The sequence below is a fragment of the Chelonia mydas genome, chromosome 1 (genome assembly GCF_015237465.2).
Source record: "Chelonia mydas isolate rCheMyd1 chromosome 1, rCheMyd1.pri.v2, whole genome shotgun sequence".
Classification (NCBI taxonomy): Eukaryota; Metazoa; Chordata; order Testudines; family Cheloniidae; genus Chelonia; species Chelonia mydas.
In genome coordinates this window covers 219,550,709-219,563,807 of record NC_057849.1, presented here as the reverse complement: position 1 = coordinate 219,563,807, position 13,099 = coordinate 219,550,709, and the positions used below count along the sequence as shown (strand labels likewise).

Here is a 13,099-nt window from a genome sequence, read left to right as displayed (position 1 = left end):
CTTTGGAAGGAAAGGCTTGAGCAGGAGGCAGGGCCAGGAAAGCTGCTGGTAATGTCTCCCTTGGCAGAGAGAGCTACTCAGGGGACAACCTCTAAGTTAAGGTACCTGGCTAGGGGCCAGTGTCCAGGCAAGAAAGAGAGCAGCAGAAAGGCAGGGGAAAGCTAGTGAAAGTCCCCTGGACAGGAGCGGAGGAGAGGCTTGGGAAGAATGCACAGGGACATTGGTGCTGGAACTAGGGGTGCAGCAGCACCCCCTGCCTGGAAGTGGTTTCCATCACATACAGGGTTTGCAGTTTGATTCGATGGCTCTCAGCACCCCCACTACACAAATTGTCCCAGCCCTCCCTGCACAGAGAGGCATTGGTCAGACGTGAAAGGGAGACTGCCCACCCCTTCTCCCCAGTGTATTTTAGGTATCGTGCTGGTGATTTTCCTGAACTGCCCACAAACAAAAGGTCGATGCCCTCTCCGGGATCAAACAAACCCGGTGCAAATCTGATTTTTTTCTTTTCTTTAAAATCTCGCGTGCAAAAAACCCAGCCCGGCGCGCGCGCGGATTCTGGGGGGCCCGGGGTGGGCAGTCCCCGCCGGCCCCTCGCCTTGGGGATGGAAGGGTTACAACCATAGAGCGCGGCGGCTCGCCCAGCGCCCGCTGAAGAAGCAGGAAGTATTTACAGGCAGGGGGACAGGACGGGGGAGGCTGGCGGACTTCAGAAAGAAGGGACTTCCTATTCCCAGCAGCCCATTACCCTGCAGCCTGTTGTCTGAGCCTGGGGGCTGGGGGAGCAGCTAGTGTCCAAAGTGCCTGAGTCCCTGCTTCCAATGATCCCCCCCCCGCCCCTGCCAGAGAGCATAAGGGAATAAAATACACCTCTTTGCTGCCAGTGGGAGAGGTGAGTCAGGGATGGGGGCGCCAACCATAATGGGGAGCGGGTGGAAATGCAGCTCCAGGGGACGTGGTGGAGACAGCCACAGCGGAGAGGCGAGAGATTGCTGCCCGGGGAGGCCGGGCTGCAGCAGAAAGGGGCTGGCAAGGCTGGGCTGTGCCTGAGAAAGGAAAGACAAATCAAACCAGCCAGCGCCCAGGGGTCTGTGCAGCTACAACCCGGCAGGCTCCCCCTTCCACTTTCACAAAGGGTGGGGCTAAATAGCGGCATGTGGGTTGCCTGCGAGAAGGGTGACCAGACAGCAAATGTGAAAAATCGGGACTGGGGGGAGCAGAATAGGAGCCTATATAAGAAAAAGACCCTAAAATCGGAACTGTCCCTATAAAATCGGGACATCTGGTTACCCTACCTGAGAGTCCCCTGGGGATTTATTCTTGTTGTAGCCCCAAATGCTGGCAGCTGTCTGCGGAGAGAGGTAATTGGGGAGGCAGGGGAGAGGACTAAATGCTGGTTTGTTGCATGTCCCTCTAGTAGGTATCCTTCCCTGCAGATCACTGCTAAACTCGGTTGTTTCGCATTGGCCTAGGAACGCTGATGTGCGGATCCCAAGATTCAGCCCTCTCTGCTTTTTCTGTGTCTCTTCGTCCTGTTTGTTTCTGCTCTGTGCCCTCAGAAGAGCTTGTTCTTGTTTTTTATTGCCTCTGTCTCATCTCTCTACCCTCACCTCCCTCATCTTTGTCTTCACTATTCTACGTCTTCTCTTCCTTTTCCCTTTGTCACTTCCCTCGTTTTAAAGTCTTTATGGGGACAGGCTCAGTGCTTTGTGCAAGTGAAAGGGTGTCAAGGGGGACCAAACACATCCCATGATACCAGTGAGTGGTGAATTGGGATTTATGAACAGGGGGAAGTGTGGGAGCCAGTGTACAGTACCCATGAAGGGAATTCTTTCCCATTCTTCTCAGAGAAGGAGATAAGAGATGTCAGGGAAGGCTGCTTCCAGTGTAGCTGCCTAATCACATTGTTTGCAGTCAAGGTGTCTGCTTCATGAGCCTGGATTCTGTGGGACTGATTCTTCTGTCACTTACGCCAGTGTAAATCCAGGGCAACTCAGATTAAATCACTGGAATGACACTGGTGTAAATTAGAACAGAATCAGGCTCTTGCCCTCTTTCTCTGAGGGTCTGGGCTACTGGAGGAAATATGTGGGGAGTGGAAGAGAGAGAGCGCAGGACAGTCACAGATGCAGATCAGGACTGAGGTGTGGTGCCAGAGCTCTGAGTCCATAGGAATAGCAAGGGGATGCATAGGTCAGAAATGAAATGATTTGGCAGAACAGTGAAGAGAGGGAGAGCCCAGGACTGGAACAGCCGGGGGTGCTGTATGTCTGGATTCTCATTCTGTTCCAGCAGGTGATGGGAACATGAATGAAAATGAGGAGGAGGATCCTCAGCAGGAAGGTCCCAAGCCAGTGGAAGCCCCTGGGACATTATCAGACTTTTTCATAAGGGAAGCTTTTCCGAGTTCTGACCAGGACAAAGCCTGTGAGAGGCAGGAGATACATTCTCCGGAGGAGAGACAGGAAAAACCTACTCGTTGTGAAAGAGGCTTCAGGAAACGCAAAGACACTATCGTTCACCAGAAAACTCTCCTGGGCGAGAAGCCTTACATCTGTATTGAATGTGGGCAGAGCTTCAACCGGAGCTCCGACCTCATCCGCCATCAGCGGATCCACACAGGCGAGAAACCCTATGTGTGCACCGAGTGCGGGAAAAGCTTCAGCCGGCGCTCGCACCTTATCCAGCACCAGAGAATCCACACGGGGGAGAGACCCTACCAATGCAAAGACTGTGGGAAGAGCTTCAGCCAGAGCACGCACCTCGTGCAGCACCAAAGGAACCACACTGGAGAGAGACCCTATGTGTGTGCAAAATGTGGGAGGAACTTCTACCAGAACTCAGGGCTCATCAGACATGCCAACTTCCACACGGGTGAGAAGCCCTACAAATGCCCCGAGTGTGGGAAATGCTTCAGTGACAGCTCCAATCTCATCGCGCACCAGCGACTGCACACAGGCGAGAAGCCCTACAAGTGCACGGACTGTGACAAATGCTTCAGTGAGAGCTCCAAGCTGATCATCCACCGCCGGACCCACACAGGAGAGAAGCCCTACATGTGTCCCGAGTGCGGGAAGAGCTTCAGCCAGAGATCCCACCTTGTCCAGCACCGCAGGACGCACACAGGAGAGAAACCCTACAAGTGCTCCGAGTGTGGGACGAGCTTCAGCGACAACTCCACCCTGATCCGGCACCGCAGGACCCACACTGGGGAGAAGCCCTTCAAATGTGCACAGTGTGGGAAGAGCTTCAGCCGCAACTCATACCTCGTGTCACATCAGAGAGTGCATGTGTGGTAGGAAGCAGCAGTGGCATGGTTCCTGGGCAAGTATGGTGCCATGCAGGTACATGAAACATCTGCAGCAATTGGGAGTGTGGGTGACTGGATCAAAGGGGAGAGTGGAACACATTCCTGGGATGGCAGGCAACGTTTGGGGTCACGGTGAGAGCCAAGGAACTGTGTGCTGGGACATTGATCAGTCTGGAATCTCAGACCTGGCAGGTGATGAAATGACAGGGTCAATTTTCCTGTTTGTTTTGGTGTTTGTTCCTTTTTAAATTATTTTATTTTGAAGTGAAGGTAAAAATGCCAAGCAGTAATTTGGCTCTGGGTCACACCTGCAGCTTATAAGATTGTGGCACACAACTTGCACCCTGCTGGTAATGCCTCAGTTTTGCAGAATTTACGTTCTCCTCTCTGTACTTATATTAAGTTTGTAGCCCTTACAGTTGTGAAGAATGACTTCAGAATGTGACCCAACATAGTGCTAATAACTGCCTGCATCTGCAGGCAAATAGGCGGGAAACCACTCCAAGAGATGCCCTGCTCCTCTGTTAGGGTGCTAACACTGAAGACCCACCACGAAACATTTAAATTGTAATATATTTGGCTGTTTTACTGCTAGTTATTTTAGCAAAAATATCAAGCTGATGTGTTTATCCAGCGTGGCAGGATATCCTAGAAATTAGGAATAGAGAAGACGTATTAGTTCTGTGATGTGCTTAGTATTTCTCTAATTGGCGCCATGGCATCACAATATCTCCAGAAGGGTGGAGTGCTGGTGAGAGCAAATGGAGGGTCTGGGGGGCAGGAGACTCCTGTGTGCGCTAAAGCTACTGAGCAGATCCAGGAGTTTGAGCAGTTGCTGGCCAAGAAAGCTTTTGAAAGGCTCATTCTGTAGCTAGCTTGGCAAAACTTGCCACTCTCGAAGGGATCAGAACTCTCTGGGAGCCTGAAACCACTTCTGGACTCTCAACAGATGACAAAATATTATTTTATGTATTTTGAAATATTAAACTTTGAGGGGAGCAGGGAACTTGCTTGCAACTCCTGGAGGAGTAGGGACCTTTGTTTCCCACTGCTCAAGGAAGTGGTGGAACTTTGTGGAGTGGATGCCTTTTTTTGAAGCTGCAGGGGATCTGATGCTTTTACTTGCAACTGCAAGTATTTTCCATGGACAACTTCAGACCAATGGGTTTTTGGTTTTGACTTCCCAACAAATGCTCCAGAAATCTGACAGAGTCAGCCAGATGCTGGATGGATCCAGAAATTCCAGGATTCATTCGCTTGACGTACTTTCAAAGGGCATATATGCTTTTCAATTTGCAGACTCAAAGATTAAGCCAAAGTTCAGCTAAAGTTGACTGACTTTTAATGGTCTGATCTTTTCACATCCAAATTTTATGAAGGAAACATACTGAACTTTGGTAAATGCCTGCTGCATGGCCAATGTGACAGCGCTCCAGAATTCAGTGACGGCGGCTGCTGTTTGGGGAGTTCCTTTGGAATCATTTACATTTGTGAATGGAACTTTTTCTGTTATGTATCTGAATAAATCAAAACACTGCAGCCAATTAATGGACTCAAGCCAGCAACTCCTAATGCTTGAGACCAACTCAAAGGAAAACCCTGGCATCAAGAATTTGGTCTCAGAGAAGCAATGGCACTTTCCTCACTGAAAACTCCTTCCCCTGCAGTCCTCTGAACATATGTTGTCCTTCTATGTGCTTTGTAAGGTGCTGTGTACATTTAACAGTGCTCTATAAATTAAAAATAACTGTGTACATTTATTTCTGATTAAAATCTTTATGTAAACTTATTTAAAATTGTATGCAGATTCGGTGTGGTCTTAGGGCTCAGGGCCCAGGGCCCATTGCCAGAGCTGCTAAGGTTATTCACCACTCTTATGAAGACACTGTAATCAGTGTCTTTGGAATTTCCTTTGCGCCCCATACTGGATTTATTTCTCCTGTTCATTGCCACACAGCTGAAATCATTAGCTTCCCCACATCCTGTCTTTCCCATAGTGTTCTACCTGTCGAAGGGCGATCTGGGCACTGCCATTTTTTTGCTTATGTAGTGGTTACAGTATGTGTTCCTCTTCCAGCAGGACTTAAATCTCTACCGGGGGCACAGAGCCTCACAAGCAGAATGCAGGAGAGAGAGGTATGTGTAAATCTAAGAAGTCGCTGAGAGCTGGAAAGCCTGCTCCCAAACTGCTGGATATATGGACTCTTGCAGACAGGATGCAGCCTGTCTCCTCCCTAGTAGCTTCTCTACAATTTGTTTCCTCTCTCTTGATCATATTAACTGTTATTGGAAAAGCCTTGGTAAATGGTAAATTTTCTTATTTAAACAGAAATTCCATGGACTGTCCAATGTTCTGGCCACACCCCATCCCAGGTATTGGTTCCCATCAGGTGCCCAGGTCCTTCTGTCAGTTTAATGGTGCTTTTTAGAATACTCTAGCTTCCTATTGTGCTACCGGTGCTTAGAAACCACAGTGATACTAAGGCACCTTAGAAGTACCTAAAACAGATTGATTAATGGATTAATAACGTCTCTGAAATAAAATCTCTCTTTCCAATACTCTCTGCTTTCCCTTCTTCCCCCCCCCCCCCGCCCCAAGTGAGATCTTGAACTCACCAGTTTCATGGCCCCAGTAGGGACCAGTTTTGGAAATGAGTGTTTGTGACCTCTTCACAGTGAGATGGGTTTTGTCTAGCAAAGCTGCCATGTAACCCATATAACAACCTGGAGCTGATGGGCATTCTTATGATTTGTCTTCAGTTTCGTCTGATCTATCTGTGTGACTCTAAGATAAAAGCCCAGAGCATGAAACAACCTATTCACTCCCTTACAAGAGCGGCCGAGTGGTGTAATCTCATTCTAGAATAATCCACTGTGAGACAAATGTGGCTACAACAGAGCTGAGGTCTGGATAGGAGGGGTTATTCCCACAGTCCTGGCAGCTGGGTGGTTTGTGATCTGTTCTGTAATTCCTCCTTAGAATAGCAAATGTGACAGAGTGCGCTACAGCGAAGGCTGAAATGCAATTTCCATTATAACCCCATCTCTCGTTGTAGCTCATAATGTTGGCAAATTCCTTTTGGATTGAAATTTTCTATGCTTGGTCTCAGGAGCCATCAATGAAGTGTGTGCATACAAAAAAAACCAACCCACCCCAGTGGACCACACTGAGCCAGATTAATCGCTTCCCCTTTGCACCAACTAGGCTAGCCAAAGGGGACTATAAAACAGCCATAAGCCGCACCCAGTGAATATGCCCAGTGCATGTGGGCTCTGTGCCACCTCTGCAGGAGTCCTCCCTCCAGAGTAAGGGGCATCCCGGATGTGGCAGGGGCATGTAAGGGATAGAATAGCGGCGAGATGGAGCAGATCGACGGCAAAGGGGGATGTAGCCAGGGCAAACTGGCTTTTTCCCTGCTGTCACAAACCCTATAGCGGCTTTTAAAAAAACCAAAACCCTGAAACAAGACATTGCACGTGCTTCTCCCTCTGGGGAGAGGATGAGGAACAAACCCATGACATGTATTAGTCACATTGATTAATGCACTGCTGGAAGGTGCTCAGATAACACAATGATGAGTGTGGCATAACAACCTGAATAGACTAGAAGTGCAAATTGGAGCTGCTCTAGCTTACGCCGTGGGGCCTTTTTAAATTGTGGGGACATAAAAGTACAGAGGGATTAAGTAATTTGCCTAAAGTCATAAGTCTGGACTCCCTAGTCCATGACTAGATCACAGTGCTAGTGCACCCCTATTGGCCAATGCAGACAGTCATCAGTTACAGCAGCTCAAACTGGCCTCGGGGATCAAGAGCAGGTAGAAGGGATTCACAGCCACCTTTGCCCCTACCCTGTTGGGTCCTGTGCGAAGCACAGCTCATCTGAACCTGAAGGTTGGGGCCACAGTGAAGGTAGGGACTTGTGGATCAGGCATAGGCAGATTACTGTTTTGTAGTCCTTGGCGTGCTCTGGCTTGCCATGTAACCTGTCTCTGCAAAATGGGGGTGACGCTATTTACTTATCTCAGAAGAGGTGTTATGAGGCCTAATTTAATAATGTGCCAGATCCTCTGGCTGGAAGTCTGGCTGAACCAGAGAGACTACCTGCAGGCAAGAGGGTTCCACAGGGGTTGTAGAGCTAATGTAAGCCTTTCCCGGACAGCTCCTGCATAGAGGCGGGTGGGCTGGAGGGCATAGCCTCAGGGAAGAGGATGTGGCCACAGTGCTGCTGCACTCCAGCTATTGGCTGCTGTATTAGTTCCTGAAAGGCTGGTGCAGCACAGCACTGCATAAATTAGAGAGGCCCTGAAGCTACTCTACCTTACCCTAGGAGCTATGCAGACGCCTGGAAGAAATGAGAATAGAAGGAGATGCAAAGGTTACTGAAAACAGACTTATACCCCCACCCCTGGTTAGGGTTGCCAGTTTTGGTTGGATATATTCCTGGAGATTTCATCACATGACAATCTTTAATTAAAGATTAATCTTTAATTCCTGGAGGGTTGGCAACGCTGACCCCCATCCATTTCTGCATCGAGTATATCTCGACTGAAATGGAGAGTTGAGCCAAAAGCATGTACACTATATAAGTGTAGACCATTATTACCGCAAGGCCGTAGCAGAGGTAGGAATAGAATTCAGTTTGGAGCTTCCAGCTCTACATCCACTCCTATGCCAACATTACACTGTAATTGGCATAATGAAATCTTGGTAAAGTTTGCTTGGCTTTTAGGGCTTGATTTGCAATGATGGATATCTTAATACTGTATGAAGATAATTTGTGTGCACGGATTTCATAAATCCATTATGAGCTATATGAGCAAGGGTCACGCGTTGGGAAAAAGACAGGGGAAAAGCCCTGAATTTCTTTCCCTTAAGAGAGTAGAGATGCCCCATATCCCTCAATTCTCCAGGGAGTGGAGTAGATGTTCCCGGAAGACATTAGAGAGCCTTGTCTTCCCCAAAGACAACTGCAAGTAGAGGGAACCTGTGGAGGAAGGGGGTTGTTCGGGATGGAAGATTGCAGGTCTTTGTGAAGAGGATCTCTGTACAAATAATCAGACAAACTTCTGAATGGGCATTTTTTGATGGCTCAGATTTCTTGAGGGTTTAATAATTAAGATGTTTCTATTAAAGGATAAGCTGAAATCAGCAGGAATGACCATACAACCTTCTGGTCCAGGCCACCCAATATCTGGATAATTGTCCCCAGGAATTATTTTTGTAAGTATTATGTTAGCAGTATTATCATAGCACCTAGGAGCCCTGCTCCTAGAGCAGGACCCCATCATGCTTGGTGCTGTACAAACACAGAACAAAAAGTTAATCCTCACTGACACTAAACTAAAGTGCTTATACTTAGATTGTAAGACGAGACAAATACAGATAGACTGACAGGGGAGCACACGGAGACAATAGTGGTGGGCATGACAGGCAGTGGTCTCCGCACGCCAACAGCCTAACCATTGTCACAGCCCAGGAGAGTTTGAAGGAGGCTAATGAGATCATTTTGCAGATGTTTGTGGGGAGTTTCTCCTACATGTGAGGGGCAGCATGAGAAAAAGCACGTAGGGGCTTGTTTGACAATTTAACAAGTGGGTGATGGAGGCTGGCACCATAGGCTGATGGGAGGCGGGAGTCTACCACACTGACCAACATTTTCAAATTAACTTCAGCAAGCATCCTGCCCACTCCCCACGACTGCTCCCCTCCAGCCCCACTAACGCCTACTGCCATCCCCTAGTCCCCTCACTACTACCCCCATTCAATCTCCCCACCCAGTGCCTCGTAGTCCATAGAACACACAGCAAGGTGAGCAGTCTTGCTCCCCTCCTACACACTCCCCCAATGTGGGGCGTAGGCAGCGTTCAGGGAGGCAGGGCCACAATTACATCCAAGAAAGCAGAGACGATGTCCACGCTCAGTAGAGCGTTTGCAGCAGAACAGAACTGTGAGGGCCCTCCTGCACTGGCCCCTGGAAGAGGAGGGGGCACAACCCCCTCTGTAGTTCCCCCCTCTTGCTGGAGAGAATGGGGGATGAATGCCCCTGCCTGATCCCTAAACCCCACCAACTACACTGAGTTCTGGGGTGAGTAGGGCTGTTTCCCCCCACCTGAACCTTCATCTACCCCATCTCTGCTGCAGCCAAGACCTGGGGGAGAATGGGGCATGACCCCTCCTTAACACACAGACCAATGTACACATCTATAACAGATAACACATCTGCCTCCACCTTGTGCCACCACCATTGCAGCCCCACACCTCACATCTATTCCACTGCCCTGCCGTTGGCCATTAAGCCTGGCTGACTCCACCCCTCACAAATTCCCATTGGCAGTCACTGACCAGAGGGCACCTATATTACCCAGAATCTTGTGCATCAGTCTCTCTCACTGACTCAGAGAGAGAGGCTGATGCACATGGTTCTGGGTAACACTGTTTTTATGAGGGAGAGAACACTAAATTGGGAGTCAGGAGTTTTTTGGTTGCAAATGGGAATCTCCCTGACATACCAGGAGCCTTGGTCAGCCTGGAGTCGCCTTCAATAGAATATGAGTGTAATAGGTAGTGAGGGGATTGGGCCATGAAGGGCCTTGAAAATGAAGACATGCAGCTTATGTTTGACACAGTAGAGAAGAGGGAGCCAGTGGAGGGATTCAAAGAGAGGGGTACATTGTCAAAGCAACGGCTGAAAAATGATCTTTGCAGCAGCATTCTGCATGGATATTCAGGGGGCAAATTTGCATAGGTCAAGGCCAGAGACAAGGATGTTACAGTAGTATTAACAGTAGTAATATTAATTATGTCCCTGGAAGGGAGTAGCGAACCAGATCAGTGAGGTTGCTATAATGTTTATGGGGGGGGGGGGTGCCTAATGAAAACCACAAGGGTAATTTTGAGCTGCATTTTGAAGTCACTAGGGAAGATGGGAGGTGCTTGGGGAAGGGGGTGATGGGGAGAAGCAGTTTAAACACTAAGATTGTTTGCAAACATGTTTGGTTTCCAGACAGTTCATGGCTGTTTCTAAAGATCATAAAATAAAACCTTGATGCAGCTCCAGTTTTTAAAAAGGTAGCACAAGGAAGTGTTCAAGGAGCACTCATGTGAAGCATGACACAGGTGAAGGGGAATGTGAAGGAAAGAAAAGAACGTTTGCCTCACATCTGGAAAGTTAAGGGTTAAAAACCACACCGCTTCTAAATCCTCAGTGTCCTAGAGAGGAGTAGGAAGTATGGGTATGGTAAAATGTGAATTTCCTGATCCCAGCTTTCTATCCCTGAAACCTCTGTAGAAACCTGGCACCAGATCAAGAATGGGCAGTGACGGCAAAAGGGATGAAACCCCAGCCCCAACGGAAAGGCCTGTTCTGGGCTCTGAGGTTATGTCTACATTGCAATTAGACACCCACCGCTAACACGTGTCAGCAGCACCGGCCCCAGGCTCAGAAGGGGCCCCTAACATCTGCTTCCTCCCCTCCCGCAGCGCTGCAGCGAGAGGCCCCGAGAGAGAGCAGGGAGCAGCGCCCTGCTTACCACAGCGCCCGCACACCCTCCAGCCCCAGAGAACACCTATCGCCCACAGGCCGGCAGGCTGCCAATCCCCCGCCGCCCCGCCCCGCGGGACGTACTGTACACGGCACCCGGGCCCCGCCCAGAGACTGGCAACAAGGCTCCAGCTCGCAGCCTCTGCCTCCAGGGATCCGGCCCGGAAGCCAGGAGCCCAAGGGACCCCGGGAGCTGTAGTTCCTTGGCCAGCTCCCTGCCTGGAGAGTCGCCCCTGGAGCAGGGAAGGAACTACATTTCCCAGCGTTCCCTTGGCCGCTATCAACAGGAAAGGGAGGGGGAGGGAGTAGGGAAGCTGCCAGAGCTGATGCACCGGCTTGCTGTGAATGGGGAGCTGGCTGCTCGAAGAGGGTGACACTGTGAATGGGGAACGTGTGCACAAGGAGTAGAAGGCTTTGGCCCAGATATCACACTCAGATGACTTCCCCAGACTGGATTCGGAATGCTGGTGGCCTCGGCTGGCAGCCCCCAAAGGAGGAATTGGGTGGAACGAATGGACAATGCACCTCTATCTGAAGCCTCGCAAGGGAGGTATGTGGACCCCCCCAGGAGAGGTTAAAATGATAAGTAAGAGAGGGAGGGCTCTGCTAGAGGGCTGGGCAGCTTTAGGTACAGTACCAGGCACACAGGAGGTTGAGACTCAATTTCCACTTCTGAGCCATAGAAGCAGAAATTGGCTTTTCCTTTCCAGATTTGTCTGATATTCAGAAAGGGAATCTAGTACCTCCTTTTCAGATTTGAACACCCTCAAAGTTCAGGAGCACTCAAGTTCAATTTGGGCCACTCTCTTATTTCATTTCTCCCAGATTAAATACTGATCCACTGTAATTTGCTGTAGACAAAGTAGGATAAAATTGAGCAAAAAAATCCTAGCATCTTACCAGAGCTAAGTGGGACCGGAATTGCCATTTTCAACAACCATTACCATTTCTTTTTAGTTTTGTTTAAAAAGAAGGTGACAGTAATATTGCATTGGCAAGTTCCCCATAGAAACTAGGAGTGGAACAAAAGAACAGCAAAGGCACCTCAATTTTACCTCATTATGTGGGACAGTCTTACAATATGGATCCAGATATCCTCTATTCACACAAACTGAAAATTGTTCCACTTTACTGCAGTTCTGTAACTATGCAGGAACCAATCCTGCGTTCTGTGCACATCCAAAATTCCTACTGAATTCAGAAGTGCCTTGCTTTGTAACCATACCTCCTGATATTTCAAACCTTGTAAGCTAAGCAGGTTTACATTTAGTAATTGCGTGGGAGGCCTCTCAGAAAAGTTAAGAGCTGCAGGAGGTGTTGATTATTCACTAGGTAATGTGAGTCCCTCCTGTTTACACTAGTAAACCAGTACCGCATAGATTTAGATTGTACTGTACTCCTAGAGTCTAGGAGTAGTTCCTTTGCTTCTGTACACAGCCCATTAAAGACAATGAAAAGACTCCCACTGACTTCAACATGCTTTGGGTGGAACTGGTTATACATAGGATAACTCCACTGTCTTCATAGGGTCCCAGTCCCACAGGAGAGGGGGATGGTGTGAACTTGCTGCAGAGCTGCTGCTTAGGAGTGGGAATCTCCTGGCGCCCCACCTCAGAAATCATCCAGACTGCACCTTCTTTACTACTATGTGTTAGCTGTTGGGTGCATAGGAATTGGGCCCCTGCTGTAGACGATAGGCATCTCAGGTACTTAAAGCCTTGGCCTGGAGTAGGGAAGCACCTAACTGCAGAGTCTACAGCTGCCTAAGTCCAGCGCTGAGGATTGAGAGTCCCTAGTACTGCCGTTGCAAGGTTCAAGCATGCTCAGTCTTGGAATTGCCACCTCTCCTGCAGCTAGTAGATGCATCTGTCGAAGGCTGGCCTCTGGCAATTGACCCTATGGCTGTAGCCAGAGAAGCTACAGGTAGCTCTGACTACTAGGGGCCATTAAGCTAGAAGCAGATAAAGAAACTGGCATTAAACCTCAAGGAACAGAGGTCTCCAGTAGGAAAGGAATGTCAAGGGGAGCAGGGAAAGTGGAAGCAGGTCAGGTTTGCAGGGGGAGAATAGGACCAGTTGTCAGGAGAGCACATCCAAGGTAGAAGGGAAAGAAGCATGAGGAGAGGTGATGACCAGGTAGTGGAATAGCATGTAGATGGGAGCAGAGGGAAAGAGAAGGCTGGTGACTTTAGGTTCCCAGGGTTAAGTGCTCACTGAGCCAGGGTTGGAGAAATGATGTTTGCAAGT

The 13,099-nt window shown here is 49.1% G+C and overlaps 3 protein-coding genes across 8 annotated transcripts in view; 2 read left to right on the top strand and 1 right to left on the bottom strand.

The window, feature by feature from the left end:
• The window catches only part of LOC114018784 (protein mono-ADP-ribosyltransferase TIPARP), a 39,876-nt gene that overhangs the window by 20,822 nt on the left and 5,955 nt on the right, over positions 1-13,099 (bottom strand). The window lies entirely within an intron of this gene.
• Positions 567-5,099, top strand: LOC114018779 (zinc finger protein 239). Of its 4 annotated transcripts, none has more exons than XM_037913808.2 (2): positions 567-892; positions 2,293-5,099. In XM_037913808.2, exon 2 carries the CDS (start codon positions 2,307-2,309, stop codon positions 3,297-3,299), a length of 993 nt encoding a protein of 330 aa, XP_037769736.1. In that variant the 5' UTR covers positions 567-892; positions 2,293-2,306; the 3' UTR covers positions 3,300-5,099. The 4 variants fall into 4 exon arrangements, with proteins under 4 accessions (XP_037769736.1, XP_027675102.2, XP_037769745.1 ...); XM_027819301.3 differs by having other exon boundaries at positions 640-892; positions 2,296-5,099; XM_037913817.2 differs by lacking the exon at positions 567-892 and adding an exon at positions 901-1,361 and having other exon boundaries at positions 2,296-5,099.
• LOC102938747 overlaps positions 10,639-13,099 on the top strand; it is a 94,391-nt gene continuing 91,930 nt past the window's right edge. The window contains exon 1 of one of the 3 annotated variants that reach the window (XR_005227577.2): positions 10,639-11,403. The gene's annotated coding sequence lies outside the window, so the exon portion shown is untranslated. The remainder of the gene's footprint in view (positions 11,404-13,099) is intronic. The other 2 variants (XM_043529994.1, XR_006286109.1) reach the window with 2 other exon arrangements.